Source organism: Pelophylax lessonae, assembly GCF_965119305.1.
Source record: "Pelophylax lessonae genome assembly, chromosome: 1".
Classification (NCBI taxonomy): domain Eukaryota; kingdom Metazoa; phylum Chordata; class Amphibia; order Anura; family Ranidae; genus Pelophylax; species Pelophylax lessonae.
The window spans coordinates 756612539-756632602 of NC_138768.1; the positions used below are offsets into that span (position 1 = coordinate 756612539).

Sequence of the window (20064 nt, forward strand, 5' to 3'; positions counted from 1 at the left end):
GGGGCACTTGTTCAAGTGACAGCTGTCTAAGAGACAGTTGGAGAGATGACTTTATGTTGAGTCTATAGGACAGGAAGTGAAGGGAGTTCTCCCCAATGGAACACAGATGGCAAAGAAATCCAACAGAGGTTTTAACTATTCCATACTGTATTCAAGATATTAAAAATGTTTTGGCTTTGCACAGCAAAAGATTTCCAAATCACTATGGGTGACAATTTTTATTTCTTTTTTACCTCTGACCATAATGATTAAAAATATGTGTATAAAACCTTTGTTAATTCCCCTTTAAGCCTTAAAATAGTATTATGATCACACTAGGAAAATTTCTCCTATATGGTCAGCACGTTCTGCTTCATGCGGTAGCCATTTTGATAAAGAATTATTAAACAATTGTACAAATTACACACGAAAGCAAGAAATCTAAGATCTAAAGCAAATCATCCTTACCTCATACCACTGTCTAACTGGCTGGTTTTACATGTATTAGGATCCCACATGTATATGGAACTAGACTTATCAGCAACAACAGCCAAGGCATTTCCATCTTTGTCCCAGTCCATGGACACACATGAGCTAAGTAAGGATGAAATTCAGATTATAAGACTTAATATAACTCTGTATATTAGAATGCTTTCAAAAATATATATTGTAATTGTTTATTTTTATTAATGTACAAAATGCAAAGTGAGCAAACAGAAAAAAAAATCTAAATCAAATCAATATCTGGTGTGACTACTTTTTGGCTTCAAACCAGCATCAATTCTTAGGCCCCTTTCACACTATACGTCCGCCGGACGGATTCCGTTTTTCTCAGCGGGGGATCGAGCCGGCGATCCCCCGCTGAGCAGGATGACAGCTGTGTCTCCGCGCTGTGTGCGGAGACACAGCTGTCAGGTCCCCATGCATTGCTATGGGGGAAATCGGATGGGAACGGACCGTCGGTCCGTTCTCATCTGATCCCATCCAATCCGATCCGCTGGACAGATGGAAAATAGGGTTTCCATCCGTCCAGATTTGACGGATTGGATCAGATGTCAGCGGACATGTCTCCGCTGATATCCGGTCCCCCATAGAGATGCATGGGGGGACCGTTCAGATCCGCCAAAAAAACGGACAGGCGGATCTGAACGGTCTGTCTGTGTGAAAGGGGCCTTACACTCACACACTTTGTGCACTTGCACAAAGTCAGGGTGTTTTGTAGGATTAGAGTCAAGTGTATGATTAAAATTAAAAGTGCTGAATGTGCTGTTTTTTAATAAGGTATAACTTATAAAGTGCACATGTGACTCATGGTTTTTCAAAAACCAGTTTTAGTGAGAGTACATACTCTGTGCCTTTAAAATTGCAAATAACAAAGTGCAGAGTGCTGATGCAGAAAAAAAGACACAAAACTAAAGACAAGACGGTGATTTTTTATTTTCCATTAAAGGAGTGACCTGTTTAAAGACAGGTTTAAAGTGATTGTGCACAATAAAGAAATCTTAAACCCTCTGTGCTTTGGTGAACAAAAGTGAAAAGATAGATTTTAAAGCCATTCAATGCACGCAATTTGCGGGTAAATCAGAAGAAATCTGGGTTGCAGATACCTGCGTGGCCGCTAGGTGTCACACCCTATATACAACCTGGTGAGTCTTTTCTATAGTGGATATCGTCTAGGGGCTCCTTCACTCCCTCTGATTTCCTGAAGTGTGGTCCTCAAAGAAAAATACAGAGAGGGGAACCCCCTGGTACCATATCGCAAACGTGTATAGAAAAAACATATAGTAACTCACAGGGAAGAATCAGGCTGTCCTCGATCAGTGGTGGTGTACGCCGGGAAGCTTCCGTGTTCCACGGCTCTGGCTCCGGAAATGACGTAATGACGTCGAAGACTCCGCCCTACCGGTTTCGTCGATAGACGTCTACTTGGAGCGGCGTCAACGTACTAACTTCCCGGCCATTAAATAGCATCCCATCTCCTAGCAACAACACGGCCTCCCCCCGCCGCCATATTGGTGCTGACAGCCGAAGCTGGACCGAGGCCATCTTATGCCTCAATGCAATGCCCGCCTCGCTGTCAATGGTAGGAGTGTTAGGCTATTCATTCATCATTTCAGGGACAGCCTGTTCGGATCACTATATCGATTAAAAATTAAACTTTATTGGTGACAAAATATAAGAACTGTAAGAATGTTAAAAAATTGTAAAAAAATTCTTTTAAAATTGTGAAAAAATTAAAAACATGTAATTGACGATATTATCTACTATAATATCTTTTTTAATAAAAAGTACTAAAACACTGGTAAATGTCTTTTCTCAGAAGAGAAAGTTTTAATTTAGGGACTGGGGAAAGATTTTTTTTTTCTTTCCCCAGTCCCTAAATTAAAACTATCGTCAATTACATGTTTTTAATTTTTTCACAATTTTAAAAGAATTTTTTTACAATTTTTTAACATTCTTACAGTTCTTATATTTTGTCACCAATAAAGTTTAATCTTTAATCAATATAGTGATCCGAACAGGCTGTCCCTGAAATGATGAATGAATAGCCTAACACTCCTACCATTGACAGCGAGGCGGGCATTGCATTGAGGCATAAGATGGCCTCGGACCAGCTTCGGCTGTCAGCACCAATATGGCGGCGGGGGAGGCCGTGTTGTTGCTAGGAGATGGGATGCTATTTAATGGCCGGGAAGTTAGTACGTTGACGCCGCTCTAAGTAGACGTCTATCGACGAAACCGGTAGGGCGGAGTCTTCGACGTCATTACGTCATTTCCGGAGCCAGAGCCGTGGAATGCGGAAGCTTCCCGGCGTACACCACCACTGATCGAGGACAGCCTGATTCTTCCCTGTGAGTTACTATACATTTTTTCTATACACGTTTGTGATATGGTACCAGGGGGTTCCCCTCTCTGTATTTTTCTTTGAGGACCACACTTCAGGAAATCAGAGGGAGTGAAGGAGCCCCTAGACGATATCCACTATAAAAAAGACTCACCAGGTTGTATATAGGGTGCGACACCTAGCGGCCACGCAGGTATCTGCAACCCAGATTTCTTCTGATTTACCCGCAAATTGCTTGCATTGAATGGCTTTAAAATCTATCTTTTCACTTTTGTTCACCAAAGCAGAGAGGGTTTAAGATTTCTTTATTGTGCACAATCACTTTAAACCTGTCTTTAAACAGGTCACTCCTTTAATGGAAAATAAAAAATCACCGTCTTGTCTTTAGTTTTGTGTCTTTTTTCTGCATCAGCACTCTGCACTTTGTTATTTGCAATTTTAACCGGTTGCCGACCGCCGCACGACTATATACTGCGGCGGTCAGCCCCGGCCAGGCAGAGTGACGTATCGGTACGTCACTCGCCTGTCACTGACTTGCGAGCCTATAGCGAGCGGGCGCGCGCCCGCCGAGGCGCGCGCCCGCCGCGGCTCGTTCACAGGCAAGTCAGTGCGTGTGACCGGCGGACTCGATGTCCGCCGGCCACACTACGATCGCTCCTGTGAAGGGAGAAAGACAGAGCAGCTTGTGTAAACAAGCTGCCTGTCAGTTCTCCCTGTGTAAAAGTAAAGATCTGACCGTTCTACTATGTAGAACGGTTGATCTTTGCTTTTACACCAATAGCAATGTCCCTACACAGTAGAAAGCACGCCCCTAGGACACACTTAACCCCTCCCTTCCCAATAAAGTTAACCCCTTCCCTGCCAGTGTCATTTTTGCAGTAACAGTGCATATGTATAGCACTGATTACTGCAGTAATGTCACTGGTAACCCCAAAAGTGTCAAAAATGTCAGTCAAGGGTCCGATCTGTCCGCCGCAATGTCGCAGTACCGAAAAAAAAATCGCAGATCGCCGCCATTACGCGTTAAAAAAAAAAACACCAAAAATGACAAAAATCTTTCTCTTTGTTAGTAAACGCGATAACTTTTGCGCAAACCAATCAAAATACGCTTTTTGCGATTTTTTTTACCAAACATAGGTAGCATAAAACAAATTGGCCGAAAAATGTTAAAAAATTTTGATTTTTACTTTTTTTTTTGGGGAATTTCATATAAAAAAATGTGAAAAATATTGTTATTTTTGCAAAATTTACGCTCTTTTTTTGTTTATAGCGCGTGATCAAAAAATCGCACAGGTGATCAAATACCACCAAAAGAAAGCTCTGTTTGTGGGAAAAAAAGGACGTCAAATTCGTTTAGGTACAGCGTCGCACGACCGCGCAATTGTCCGTTAAAGTCACGCAGTAAAAAATCGCAAAAAAACCCCTGGTCCTTTAGCAGCCAAATCCTCCGGGGCTTAAGTGGTTAAAGGCACAGAGTATGTACTCTCACTAAAACTGGTTTTTGGAAAACCATGAGTCACATGTGCACTTTATAAGTTATACCTTATTAAAAAACAGCACATTCAGCACTTTTAATTTTATATATATATTTTGTATATATTCCTTATGATTTTTATACCACTATTTATGACATTTACTCACAAAATGTATTTATGCTTTTAACACGGTAGCGCCGTTCACAACCCCTCTTGCACACATTTCATTCTTTAACCCTTTTGGGTTTGGTTGTTGGCAGCTTACACCGTGATCTTTCAACCTACACTCATCTTTCCTTGTATTATACAATTGTACAGTAAAACATATATAGCAAAAACAAGCTAAAAAGGAAATAGATAGATAGATAGATAGATAGATAGATAGATAGATAGATAGATAGATAGATAGATAGAAATATAAAATAAAAAGATAATAATTAAAATATAAATGATCCTATTACCCGGGTAAGTTGATTTCATCTTTCTTTTGGCCATGCCGATCATAGATTTTCACTGTATGATCCGCTCTAGAGATATAAAATAAAATGCATAGAGACAACAACACTGTTAACATTCTTAATACCTAATTAAAGGGTTTGTAAAGGCAAATTAAAGAAAAAAAAATCACGAACATGTTATACCTGCTCTTTGCAATGATTTTGTACAGAGCATCCCGATCCTCCTCTCAGCCCCTCCTACTGCTGAGTGCCCCCATAGCAAGCTGCTTGTTATGGGGGCACTCGTGCGTGCTCGCTCCCGAGCCCTGCTCTCTGTGTCCAGAAGACACAGAGAGTGTGGTTTGGCCCCACCCCACACTCCCTCCTCACTGGGTATGATTGACAGCAGTGGGAACCAATGGTACGTCTCTGCCAATGAGACCCGGGAGAGCTGCTGCTCTCATGCACATTGCTGGATTGAGATCGGGCTTAGGTAGGTATTATGGGGGCCGAGGGGGGAGCTGCCCACAGAGGGCCCAATTATCATGGGTTTCCAATATTGCGTTTCAGCCTTGTCCCTGGCGCACAGAGATTTCTCCAGATTCTCAGGATATTTTGATATGTACTGTAGATGATGATATAGTTAATGTCTTTGCATTTTTATGTTGAGGAACATAATTCAGAAATTGTTCTTTGATTTTTAAGATGCAACTTTTTTACAGATTGGTTAGCCTCTGCCCTCTGCCCATCTTTATTTCTGAGACACTCGGATTCTCTAAGATGTTCCTATTATACCCAATCATGTTACTGACCTTATGCCAATTAACCTATTTAGATACAAAAATGTTTTTTCCAGCTCTTTCTTGTTAATACTATTTACTTTGTCAGCTTTTTGTTGCCCTGTCCCAACTTTTTTGAGATGTGTTTCTGACATCAATTTTAAAATTACCTAATTTGTTTTCTTTAAATGGTACATTTTCTCAGTTTAAACATTTGATATATTTATTTTCTATTTTCTATTGTGAATAAAATATGAGTTCATGAGATGTGCAAATCATTGCACTCTGTTATTATGTACGTTTTAAACAGCATCCCGACTTTTTTGGAATTGGGATTGTAGCAGTGTAGATCTAGGTTTTTGACTTTCTTATAGACAGTCCAACATGCAGAATTAATAAAAGTATGTATGCAAAATTACAATTTATAATAGGTACATCAAATGCACCAGAGCTACTATAGTTCCTCCTTAATTTTCTAATAAAAGCTAAAATTGTATGTGCTGTTAAGCACCAACAAGCTGCATGTACAGGTGCATCTCATAAAATTAGAATATTATCAAAAAGGTGATTTATTTGAGTAATTCAATTCAAAAAGTAAAACTTTATATATTTTATGTAGATGCGTTACACATAGAGTGACATAGTTCAAGCATTTTTTTCTTTTAAATTTGATGATTATGGCTTACAGCTAGTGAAAACCCAAAATTCAGTATCTTGGAAAATCAGAATATTACATAAGACCAATAACAAAAAGGATTTTTAATACAGAAATGTTGGCTTACTGAAAAGTATGTCCATGTACAGTATATTATGTACTCAATACTTGGTCGGGGCTTCTTTTTGCAAGAATTACTGCATCGATGTGGCTTGGCATGGAGGTGATCAGTCTGTGCCACTGCTGATGTGTTATAGAAGCCCAGGTTGCTATAATAGCGGCTTTCAGCTCATCTGCATTGTTGGGTTTGGTCATGTATTACTGTGCTTGATTGGCCATTAAACTCACCTGACCTAAACCCCATAGAGAATCTGTGGGGTATTCTCAAGAGGAAGATAAGAGACACCAGAGACCCAACAATTCAGATGAGCTGAAAGCCGTTATCAAAGAAGCCTGGGCTTCCATAACACCTCAGCAGTGCCACAGGCTGATCGCCTCCATGCCATGCAGCACTGATACAGTAATTCATGCAAAAGGAGCCCCGACCAAGTATTGAGTGAATACTATACTGTAAATGGACAAACCAAGCCAACATTTCTGTATTAATAATCCTTTTTTTTTTATTGGTCTTACGTAATATTCTAATTTTCTGATATACTGAATTTTGGGTTTCCATTAGCTGTAAGCCATAATCATCAAAACTAAAAGAAAGAAATGCTTGAAATATATCACTCTGTGTGTAACGCATCTATATAAAATATAGGAGTATCACAGTTTTAATTGAATTACTGAAATAAATTAACTTTTCGATGATATTTTATTTTTTTGAGAGGCCCCTGTATGTATAGTGTCCAAGCAGAATGAATGTCAACTTCTGATACATTGCTCTGGATCACTACCCTTAGCACATTGTTTTATTAAAAGAGAAGTGTGGGGTTCGATTCTGATGCTGTCCCCCGCTGCCTCTACACCGAGAACTGAGCAATCAAAGGCCACTGATTGCTCAGTTCTCAGGACCACTCTAAACACAGAGCTGTGACTGTCATTCACCGCTCTGTGTTCTGCTCCTCTAGTGCTCTTTGGAGCGCCAGACTGCGGAGGGTGTGGAAGCAGCTGGCTCAGGCTCTCAGTGGTGCAATGAGAGGCTGAGCCAGCTGCCAGTCAGACATCTGATAATATTGTTGGGATCCCTGCAGAGCCTGGACTGGCTCTGTGGCATCTGCCCCCAGAGGGCTTTAACCTGATGTCATATAAATTACAGGAGTATAGCCATAAAAGGTTTTGTCATACTTCTCCTTTAAAGCCAAGCAGTTGTATTATAATTATATGCTTACCCTGTAACCACAATGTAATTTCCTAATGTCTTCTGCCAGACATATTGAATGGGATGTCCAAGCAAGCCCTTTTCAGCCAAAGAAAATACCCGCTGGAAAACACAAACAAAATTCTTTAAAAAAGCACTTTACAAAATATGAACAGATCAAAGCATCAGTTTAAAAGTCCAGGACTAAGGCCGGCTCACACCTCCGTGTGGAGCGGCTCACAGCAGGAGTCTGGTGCGTCCCTGTTCACTGTATTAGGTCCGATTTTAGTCTGAATTTTTGGCTGAATTCAGACCTGAAACAGACCAGAAGACGCACAGGACTCCTGTGCAATTCGCTACGCAGCCGTCTTGGAGCTGTGTGAGCCGGATCCATTGAGACCTGGCCACAGGCTCCTGACATGCAAATAGGATGCGGGGAAAACCACAGGTTTCCCATGATCCATTGAGAGCCGGCCACAGGCTCCTGACATGCAAATTGGATGCGGGGAAAACCACAGGTTTCCCATGATCCATTGAGAGCCGACCACAGGCTCCTGACATGCGAATTGGATGCAGGGAAACCCACAGGTTTCCCACAAGACATGGCCGTCCACCTAAAACTGACTGGCTGGGCAAGGAGAGCATTAATCAGCGAAGCAGCCAAGAGGCCCATGGTAACTCTGGAGGAGCTGCAGAGGTCCACAGCACCGCTGGGAGAACTCTCCGCAAAACGATTAGCCATGCACTCCACAAATCTGGCCGTTATGGAAGAGTGGCAAGAAGAAAGACATTGTTGAAAAGAAGTCCCGTTTGAAGTTTGCGAGAAGCCATGTGGGGGACACAACAAACGTGTGGAAGAAGGTGCTCTGGTCAGATGAGACCAAATTTGAACTTTTTGGCCTAAAAGCAAAACACGTTTTGCGGAAAACTAACACTGCACATCACCCTGATGAACACACCATCCCCACCGTGAAACATGGTGGTGGCAGCATCATGTTGTGGGATGATTTTCTTAAGCAGGGACAGGTAAGCTGGTCAGAGTTGATGGGAAGATGGATGGAGCCAAATAAATAGAGTCTGCAAAAAACTTGAGACTGGGGTGGAGGTTCACCTTCCAGCAGAACAATGGCCCTAAACATACAGCCAGAGCTACAATGGAATGGTTTAGATCAAAGCATATTCATGTGTTAGAAAATTCCAGCCAAAGTCCAGACCTAAATCCAATTGAGAATCTGTGGCAAGACTTGAAAATTGCTGTTCTCAGACGCTCTCCATCCAATCTGACAGAGCTTGAGCTTTTTTGCAAAGAAGAATGGGAAAAAATGTCACCCTCTAGATGTGAAAAGCTGGTAGAGACATCCCCAAAAAGACTTGCAGCTGTAATTGCAGTAAAAGGTGGCTCTACAAAGTATTGACTCCGGGGGGCTGAATACAAATGCACGCCACACTTTTCACATATTTATTTGTAAACCATTTATTAGTTCCCTTTCACTTGTTGGTCTATCACATAAAATCCCAATAAAATACATTCACGTTTTTGGTTGGAAGACAAAATGTGGAAAACTTCAAGGGGTATGAAGGCACTGTAATTGTAAACTGTGATCAGACTGTTACTGTCAGGGCTGAAAAGGATATTTTTTTATATATGATTGTATGGTTGTAAATGCGGTTGTATGTATGATTGTATATATGGTTGTATGTATGATAGTATATGTGGTTGTATGTATGGTTGTATATATGATTGTTTATGTGGTTGTATATATAGTTGTATATATGATTGTATATGTGGTTGTATGTATGATTGTATATATGATTGTATACTGTATATGGTTGTATGTATGATTGTATCTGTGGTTGCATATATGATTGTATATATGGTTGTATGTATGATTGTATATGTGGTTGTATGTATGATTGTATATATGGTTGTATGTATGATTGTATATGTGGTTGTATGTATGGTTGTATATGTGGTTGTATGTATGATTGTATATGTGGTTGAATATATGGTTGTATGTATGGTTGTATATGTGGTTGTATGTATGATTGTATCTGTGGTTGTATATATGATTGTATATGTGGTTGTATATATGATTGTATATATGGTTGTATGTATGATTGTATATGTGGTTGTATATATGATTGTATATATGGTTGTATGTATGATTGTATATGTGGTTGAATATATGATTGTATATGTGGTTGTATATATGATTGTATATATGGTTGTATGTATGATTGTATATGTGGTTGTATATAAGGTTGTATGTATGATTTTATATGTGGTTGTATATAAAGGTTGTATGTATGATTTTATATGTGGTTGTATGTATGGTTGTATGTATGGTTGTGTATGTGGTTGTATGTACTGTATGATTTTATGTATGATTGTATATGTGGTTGTATGTATGTATGGTTGTGTATGTGGTTGTATGTATGGTTGCATGTATGATTGTATATGTGATTGCTGTGGGGCATAAAAACGCTATTGTTGTTGGGGAAGATTAGTTAAGGCCTGTGGTTCAATGTGCTAAGCACCCTTACAGGTGTATATATCATGTACAGGAGGAAGCCATTGCTATGAAGAACCAGTTGCTGATTTGAGTGACTTTTTCTTTCACAGTTTATTGATTTTTCAAAGGTTTACAGAAAAGAGAAATGAACAGTAAGTGAAGGCAGATTGGGAGAGTACAAGCTGTGTGGCCAAGAAATGCAGGTCCCATCAGGAAGCAGTGTCTCCGTTCCATGCATTAGCGGGGATGAGATAAAGTCTTTATCTAGGTGTGCACAGGGAGGTAAGAAAAGCGATACAGCGGATACCGAGGTCGCTAATCGTGGGCTGCAGGCTTGCCAAATGAATGGCAATGATTGTAATCGGGGACGGCCTGATCACCTGTCACCTGACACCTGTCTTGTCGGATAATGCCCGGGTCGGACTGCGCATGCTCCGTAAGTGACGTCACTCCAGCTGATTTTACCGATCAGCTGGGGTTGGCGCGTGCGCAGTCCGTCGGGGGCACAATCCGACAAGAGACAGAGCGGGGAAGAATCTAATGTCAGATTCTGACTCGCTCTGTAGCGCGTGCGCAGTCCGTTGGGGGCATTTCTCGACGAGAGACAGAGCGGGGAAGAATCTAATGTCAGATTCTATCTGGCTCTGTACGATCAGTACACATATGGGACACATTAAAGGGGCACCCTGAAATACTAAAGGGGCACGCCGACTGCAAAAATAAAAGGGCACTCTGGAATACTAAAGGGGCACGCCGACTGCAATAATAAAGGGGCACTCTGAATGCAATAATAAAGGGGCACTCTGAATGCAATAATAAAGGGGCACTCTGACCGTGGGTCATAAAGGAGCTATGTGACTGGGACACATAGCGGGGCACTCTGATAGGGACACTGATGTAAAGGGGGACTCTGACGGGGACACTGATGTAAAGGGGAACTCTGACTGGGACACTGATATAAAGGGGGACTCTGATAGGGAAGCACTAGATGTAAAGGAGCACTCTAATGGGGACACGGATGTAAAGGAGGACTCTGACAGGGACACACTGGATGTAAAGAAGGACTCTAACAGGGACACTGGATGTAAAGGGGGACTCTGACGGGGACACTGATGTAAAGAGGAACTCTGATGGGTCACTGATGTAAAGGGAGACTCTGGGACACTGATATAAAGGGGGACTCTGATAGGGAAGCACTGGATGTAAAGGAGCACTCTAATGGGGACACGGATGTAAAGGAGGACTCTGACAGGGACACACTGGATGTAAAGGAGGACTCTGACGGAGGCACAGACACAGGCCAAACTACGGCGGGGGGACATGAACTGCATGACGGCGGGGACACAGGGTGGATGACGGCAGGGACAGGGGCTGAATGACGGCGGGGACAGAGGCTGAATGACAGGGGGAAACAGGCTGCATGATGAGGGACACACTGATGAGGCACAAATGAGGAGGCACTCATTGGCATGATTTAGGCACAGATGGGCATGAGACACAGGTGGGCATAAATAGGGCAGAGATGGGCATGGATGAGGCAGAGATGGGCATGGATGAGGTAGGGGCGGTGCCCATCGGTGTGTACAGTGTGCGAGGAGAGAGCTAAACCAGACATGCAGCGTTCTGTTGACAAATGATCGCTCTGTCATTGGATGGAGCGATCACATGGTAAATGGCCCCTGTCGTTGGCCCTTTAACACAATCCGTGGGAAGCGTGATTCGGATGTCTCTGTACGCCCTCCCAGAATAGGCCGACCACGCTGTAGCCATCATTGGGCTATGCCCTGGTCGACAAGTAGTTAATCCCCATAGTCTTAGCTATCCGATATTACCCGTAAAGCGGGGCTTTGCATTACCTATGTTCTGCAATATTTGGCCAAACTCAATCACCATGCCAGTCTCTGTGAAAATTAGGCATTGCCCCCAAAAAATGTGTGTGGCTACTGGAGGTCCTCTAGTATAAGTTTGTCAAGTATGGTGCCCTGAACCCCCGTGGTTTGGGCTCTACATTTATAGTAGCTTGGCCTGCTATGTTAATCTATTGCAGAGTCTTGGTCTGGAAATTTGAGGGGCTACAGCTAGGACCCCAAATGAGTCCGGGGGCCATATTTGGCACAGAGGTAGGGGGGTCCTTCCTTTACAACCCCAAACATTTTGGGGTTTGTTAGCTCAAAATTTCCTGATCAACTTTTTCTAGGGCCCCTTGAGAGTATGTGGCCCCCGGGCCATATGGCACAGCAGGGAGTGCTGGATACCATTGGACTATTCTGCGGTGGTCAGCTAAAGTCTACCCCAATGCAGGTCCCTGTGAAAATAAAGCATTGGCCCCAAACAAATGTATGTGCCAAATTTGGTGCCCCTGAGCACCGTAGTTCGGCTACCACAGGGCCCTACATTTAAGCTAGCCTGGCCCATTATGTTAATCTATGGTGCAGCCGCGATCGGGAATTTGAGGGGCCACAGATCGGGCCCCAAATTAATCCAGAGGCCCAGAGGTAGGTAAGGTCTTCCTTTACCACCACTACATTTTTGAGGTCGCTAGCCTGAAGTTTTATGGTCAGCTTTTTAGGGGGCCCCTTGGGAGTGTGTGGCCCTCGGGCACTAATGCGGAGTGGGGAATGGTGAGTACTGCAGGAATCTCTGGACTCTTAGCTATTTAACAATATTTGCAGAGCCTGGCTCTGCAGTTCCTATGTCCTGCGGTGGTTGGGCAAATTCCACCCCCATGAAGGTCCTCATGAAAATTAAGCATTGGCCCCAAAAAAATGTTGTGGCCCCTGGGGGTCCTCTAGTAACCCTATACCAAGTTTGGTGCCCCTGGGCAACATCGTTCCGCTACCGTGGGGCCCTAGATTTAGGCTAGTTTGGCCTAGCCTATGGTAATATATGGCGCAGTAGGGAATTTTGGAGGGGCCACAGCGTGGGCCCCAAACATGTTCAGGGAACCTGGACTCTTTCAGGGCCTGGGCTGTGGCCCTTCCAATTCCCACCCCCATCAGAGTCATGGATTAACATAGCTCCGCAGGTAACATTGGATAGCTAAGAATATTGAGATTAATATGGTTTCCAGCAGTCCCTTCTCCACGGTACTGCCCCAGGGCCACACACTCCCAAGAGGCCCCTGAAAAAGTTGACCAGAAAATTTCAGGCTAGCTACTCCAACATTTTCAGAGTGGTAAAGGAAGATCTCCCCTACAACTGTGCCAAATATGGTCCCCTGGACTTGTTTGGTGCCCGAGCTGGGGCCCTGCAACTGTGCCCACTCGAAGATTGCCATACAGCACCAAGCTGACCTAAATTATGGGCCTAGTGGTACCTGAACCCTGGTGGCTAGGGGCCTCAAACGTGGCAGGGGCCACATGCTTTTTTCAGGACCAATGCTCAATTGTTACAGGGACCTGCATAGGGGTCGATTTGGCTAACCACTATGGAATACAGGAACTGCAGAGCAGCGCTATACAGATACTGCTGAATAGCTAAGAGTCCAGGGATTCCTGCGATATCCAGCACTCCCTGCTGCATGGTACGGGCCGAAGACCGCAAACTCTCCAGAGATTCCTGCAGTACTCACCAATCCCCACTCCGCATTAGTGCCCGAGGGCCACACACTCCCAAGGGGCCCCCTAAAAAGCTGACCATAAAACTTCAGGCTAGCGACCTCAAAAATGTAGAGGTGGTAAAGGAAGACCTTACCTACCTCTGGGCCTCTGGATTAATTTGGGGCCCGATCTGTGGCCCCTCAAATTCCCGATCGCGGCTGCACCATAGATTAACATAATGGGCCAGGCTAGCTTAAATGTAGGGCCCTGTTGTAGCCGAACCACGGTGCTCAGGGGCACCAAATTTGGCACATACATTTGTTTGGGGCCAATGCTTTATTTTCACAGGGACCTGCATTGGGGTAGACTTTAGCTGACCACCGCAGAATAGTCCAATGGTATCCAGCACTCCCTGCTGTGCCATATGGCCGGGGGCCACATACTCTCAAGGGGCCCTTGAAAAAGTTGATCAGGAAATTTTGAGCTAACAAACCCCAAAATGTTTGGGGTGGTAAAGGAAGGACCCCCCTACCTCTGTGCCAAATATGGCCCCCGGACTCATTTGGGGTCCTAGCTGTAGCCCCTCAAATTTCCAGACTAAGACTCTGCAATAGATTAACATAGCAGGCCAAGCTACTATAAATGTAGAGCCCAAACCACGGGGGTTCAGGGCACCATACTTGACAAACTTATACTAGAGGACCTCCAGTAGCCACACACATTTTTTGGGGGCAATGCCTAATTTTCACAGAGACTGGCATGGTGATTGAGTTTGGCCAAATATTGCAGAACATAGGTAATGCAAAGCCCCGCTTTACGGGTAATATTGGATAGCTAAGACTATGGGGATTAACTACTTGTCGACCAGGGCATAGCCCAATGATGGCTACAGCGTGGTCGGCCTATTCTGGGAGGGCGTACAGAGACATCCGAATCGCGCTTCCCACGGATTGTGTTAAAGGGCCAACGCCAGGGCCATTTACCATGTGATCGCTCCATCCAATGACAGAGCGATCATTTGTCAACAGAACACTGCATGTCTGGTTTAGCTCTCTCCTTGCACGCTGTACACACCGATGGGCACCGCCCCTACCTCATCCATGCCCATCTCTGCCTCATCCATGCCCATCTCTGCCCTATTTATGCCCACCTGTGTCTCATGCCCATCTGTGCCTAAATCATGCCAATGAGTGCCTCCTCATTTGTGCCTCATCAGTGTGTCCCTCATCATGCAGCCTGTTTCCCCCTGTCATTCAGCCTCTGTCCCCGCCGTCATTCAGCCCCTGTCCCTGCCGTCATCCACCCTGTGTCCCCGCCATCATGTAGTTCATGTCCCCCCGCCGTAGTTTGGCCTGTGTCTGTGCCTCCATCAGAGTCCTCCTTTACATCCAGTGTGTCCCTGTCAGAGTCCTCCTTTACATCCGTGTCCCCATTAGAGTGCTCCTTTACATCCAGTGCTTCCCTATCAGAGTCCCCCTTTATATCAGTGTCCCAGAGTCTCCCTTTACATCAGTGACCCATCAGAGTTCCTCTTTACATCAGTGTCCCCGTCAGAGTCCCCCTTTACATCCAGTGTCCCCGTCAGAGTCCCCCTTTACATCCAGTGTCCCCGTTAGAGTCCTTCTTTACATCCAGTGTGTCCCTGTCAGAGTCCTCCTTTACATCCATGTCCCCATTAGAGTGCTCCTTTACATCTAGTGCTTCCCTATCAGAGTCCCCCTTTATATCAGTGTCCCAGTCAGAGTCCCCCTTTACATCAGTGTCCCAGTCAGAGTTCCCCTTTACATCAGTGTCCCCGTCAGAGTCCCCCTTTACATCAGTGTCCCTATCAGAGTGCCCCGTTATGTGTCCCAGTCACATAGCTCCTTTATGACCCACGGTCAGAGTGCCCCTTAATTATTGCATTCAGAGTGCCCCTTTATTATTGCATTCAGAGTGCCCCTTTATTATTGCATTCAGAGTGCCCCTTTATTATTGCAGTCGGCGTGCCCCTTTAGTATTTCAGGGTGCCCCTTTAATGTGTCCCATATGTGTAATCATCGTACAGAGCGAGTCAGAATCTGACATTAGATTCTTCCCCGCTCTGTCTCTTGTCGGATTGTGCCCCCGACGGACTGCGCATGCGCCAACCCCAGCTGATCGGTAAAATCAGCTGGAGTGACGTCACTTACGGAGCATGCGCAGTCCGACCCGGGCATTATCCGACGGAGGGCATTTTTCGACACGACACCGGTATTCAGGCCACCACCAGCATATAGAAGGGGATAGAAGTCCACCTCTGTTTGGACCACCTCTGCCTCCCACCCACTGACTGCCATGGAAGACTCTGATGTAAAAGGGGGGGAACTGAGGACTCTGTAAAGGGGGAGGGGTTTGCGTTAGAGGACTCTAATGTGAAGGGGGGGACTCTGATGTTATAGGGGGTTGGGGTGGAGGACTTTGATGTGAAGGAGGGGTTGGGAGGAGGACTCTGATGTGAGGGGGGGGGGGGGTTTGCGGTAGAGGGCTCTGATTGATGTGGAGCAGGGTTGGGGTGGAGGACTCTAATGTGAAGGGGGGGGACTCTGATGTTATAGGGGATTGGGGTGGAGGACTTTGATGTGAAGGAGGGGTTGGGTGGAGGACTCTGATGTGAGGGGGGGGGTTTGTGGTAGAGGGCTCTGATGTGGAGCAGGGTTGGGGTGGAGGACTATAATGTGAAGGGGGGGGGACTCTGATGTTATAGGGGATTGGGGTGGAGGACTTTGATGTGAAGGAGAGGTTGGGTGGAGGACTCTGATGTGAGGGGGGGGGGGGTTGCGGTAGAGGACTCTCATGTGGAGCAGGGTTGGGGTGGAGGACTCTAATGTGAAGGTGGGGGGGTGGTGTAGGACTCTGGTGTGAAGGTGGAGGACTCTGATGTTAAGGGGGGGTCTAGGACTCTGGTGTGGAGGACTCTGGTATGGAGGACTCTGGTGTGAAAGGGGGGGAGGTGAAGGACTCTGATGTGAAGTGGGGGTGTAGGACTCTGGTGTGGAGGACTCTGATGTGAAGGGGGGGTGTAGGACTCTGGTGTGGAGGACTCTGATGTGAAGGGGGGGTGTAGGACTCTGGTGTGGAGGACTCGGATGTGAAGGGGGGGTGTAGGGTTCTGGTGTGGAGGACTCTGATGTGAAGGGGGGGTGTAGGACTCTGGTGTGGAGGTGGAGGACTCTGATTTGAAGGGGGGGTGTAGGACTCTGGTGTGGAGGACTCGGATGTGAAGGGGGGGGGTGTAGGACTCTGGTGTGGAGGACTCGGATGTGAAGGGGGGGGTGTAGGATTCTGGTGTGAAGGTGGAGGACTCTGATTTGAAGGGGGGGGGTGTAGGACTCTGGTGTGGAGGACTCTGATGTGAAGGGGATCCCCGATTTAGACTGGGGTGCCTGAGGTTTTTGCATAGATGCAGAGTTTTCCATGGATGAGGAATGAGAGCACGTTGCTCCCCTCCCCCAATGTGTACATAGAGATACTGATGATGAATAGAATGGGAGGATAGGGACCGGATCTGTCATTCACCCACAGAAATCATTTCCAGGGACAAATCGTCTGAGGCGGGGATTGGGGTGCAATGAGCAGCCGTGTACACACAGTGTGGTGATGGAGTCTGTATGTCGGTGGGAGGAGTGACCCCGGCCTATAGAACACAGGATATGAGCGCAGGGTACACACTGACCCCCGAACCCCAACCACCCCCGGCCTCCTTACCTTCATTCTGCAACAAGCCCCTTCACTACCGCAGCGCGCATGCGTGTACCCAGGGCAACCACGGACGGTAAGGTAGGGAGCGTCAATACATTCCCATAGTAACCTCTTAGCCAATCATTAGACATGCAACAAGTGAAGCAATCTTCTCCGAAGTCCGTTTACCGTTCTCCTGAATGTGTCTCCAGAAGCTGCCATTTTAGTGAAGACTTATTCAATAGGATTATATTAGTAAGGCGCCGACAAGATGGCTGCAAGCTCTATGTGTAATGTACCCTGGTGTGCAGACATTCCTAAATCACAGATGATTAGGATTGGAGCGTTCTTTATTTGTTTTCTTCAACCACTTGCAGTATCTAAATGTCAATTCATCGATGTGCTAAAATAAAAAGAACATAAATATCAAGTACAAATTTTAAGATTTGAAACTTTTTTTCATACACAGTCCTTCCATTTTCAGGGGCTCAAATGTAATTGGACAAATGAATTTAACCACTTCTGGACCAGAAGGTTTTACCCCCTTAATGACCAGGCCATATTTTGCAATTCGGCACTGCGTTACTTTAAACTGACCATTGCGCGGTTGTGTGACACTGTTTGGAAATAACATTGATGTCCTTTTTTCCCCACAAATAGAGCTTTCTTTTGGTAGGATTTGATCACCTCTGCAATTTTTTTTTTTTTTTGCTATAAACAGAAAAGGAGACAGTTCTGAAAAAAAGAGAAAAAAAAAACAATATTTTTCGCTTTCTGTTATATAACATTCCTGAAATTTTTTTAAAAAAAATCGAATTTTTTCATCCTTTTAGGCCAATTTGTATTCTGCTACATATTATTGGTAAAAAAAAAATCCCAATAAGTGTATTTTGATTAGTTTGCGCAAAATGTATCGTGCCTACAATCTAGGGAAAATACTTATGTCATTTTTCTTTATTTATTACTAGTAATGGCGGCAATCTGCAATTTTTAGCGGGACTGCGACATTGGGTGAGAAAGATCGGACCCCTAACTGACATTTTGACACTTTTGGGAGGACCAGTGACATTACTACAGTAATCAGTGCTAAAAATATGCACTGTTACTGTAATAATGACACTGACAGGGAAGGGGTTAACCTAGGGGTGATCAAGGGGTTAATTGTGACTAAAAGTGATTAACTGTATGGTCGAGGGACTTGTGAAATGATCCAAGAGACCTGTGATCCTATTGTAGCACTACTCCCTTGGGAGCTGCTGGTTACGGGTTCTCCTGGGTTACCATTAGCAACAACACGACAGTTCAACATTCTTCAAGTAATTGTGGCTCAGTCAGAAAACAGTGCAGTAGCTTGTGCGGTAGTGCGGCTAGGCCACTGAATCACCTTGTCAGTAGCAGTGAAGTAGTAAGAAATTAACTGTCTGAGGTAAACTATACTGTACTGCAGAACACTCTTCAGGGCCCTTCCTGGCACCCCCTTTGTTCCTAATCTTCAGGGTAAACTACACGGCACCCCCTTTACTGTTACACTTCCTGTGTGAGCTAGCTCCTTGATCCCCCTGACTTCTCTGGAGTGGTCCCTCTTCCTGGGCAAACCCCCTGGTACTCACGGACTCTGTTTTTCCCAAGAGACTCTGCCAACAGCTCCACTGTCAGCACTCTGGATCCTCTGCAGCTCAGCTCCACATCTGGTTCACCAGGCCGACTGCCTAAGACCACCTTCCTCGCACTGCAGGAGGAGAGGCAGCTGTCCACCTCCTCCTGGGACTCTGCTTCCCGCCAAAGACACCCTGTCACATGTCTCCTCCATATTTATGGTCAATCCCAGGATGCACTGCAGGAATGCCCTCCCATTGGGACTGCCAAAAAACATAATGTGTCACTGGCTAGGTTTCCTCCACCGTCCAACAAGCTCCCTTATTGGATACAGTGGGGACACTCCCTCAGACCCAGTGAATCACACCTGGAAACATGTGACAGGCAAACTAAGGGCTCTTTCACACGGGTGATCCGATCAGATCCGCCTGTCAGTTTTTTAGGCGGATCTGATCGGATCCTCAATGCAGCTCTATGGGGCAGCGGATGTCAGCGGAGACACCTCCGCTGACACCCACTGCCATCTGTATCCGATCCTATCCGTGAAATCCGGACGGATGGAAACCCTATTTTTCCATCCGTTCAGGAATCGGATCGGATGAGAGCGGACAGACGGTCCGCTCTCATCGGATCCCCCATAGAGAGCAGCGGGAGCTGTGACACCTCCCTCTCCGCACTGCAAGCAGAGACGGAGCTGTCATCCGCTGGCTCAGCGGGGATCGGCGGATCGATCCCCGCTGAGCAGCACGGATCCGCCTACGGAGGCGGACCGTGTGAAAGAGCCCTAACAGATCAGGCTCCCCTGATAAGCAGAAGGAGCAAATAGATGCTTTTTCCTAACACCTACCTAAGGGGGTGCTACATTCAGCCCCCCCCCCACCAAAATGAGCCACGCCCCATTGGCTCTGGGGCAGCCGCCCCCCTATAAAAATTCCTACTGGAAGAAAACCTGAGTATGCCACAAACCTGGAAAGGGGGAAAAGGGAAGAACGCATATACAGTGCCTTGCGAAAGTATTCGGCCCCTTTGAACTTTGCGACCTTTTGCCACATTTCAGGCTTCAAACATAAAGATATAAAACTGTAATTTTTTGTGAAGAATCAACAGCAACTGGGACACAATCATGAAGTGGAACGAAATTTATTGGATATTTCAAACTTTGTTAACAAATAAAAAATGAAAAATTGGGCGTGCAAAATTATTCAGTCCCCTTAAGTTAATACTTTGTAGCACCACCTTTTGCT

At 45.3% G+C, this 20064-nt stretch overlaps 1 protein-coding gene across 1 annotated transcript in view; it reads right to left on the reverse strand.

Annotated features, from left to right (window-relative positions):
- The window catches only part of WDR19 (WD repeat domain 19), an 87991-nt gene extending 70650 nt beyond the window's left edge, over window positions 1-17341 (reverse strand). The window contains exons 1-4 of the mRNA XM_082243513.1: window positions 17252-17341; window positions 7505-7596; window positions 4761-4826; window positions 448-573 (exon numbers count right to left, since the gene is read on the reverse strand). Coding sequence (XP_082099639.1) covers window positions 448-573; window positions 4761-4826; window positions 7505-7596; window positions 17252-17257 — 290 coding nt within the window. The 5' untranslated portion in view covers window positions 17258-17341. The remainder of the gene's footprint in view (window positions 1-447; window positions 574-4760; window positions 4827-7504; window positions 7597-17251) is intronic.
- Between the last annotated feature and the right edge of the window lie 2723 nt (window positions 17342-20064).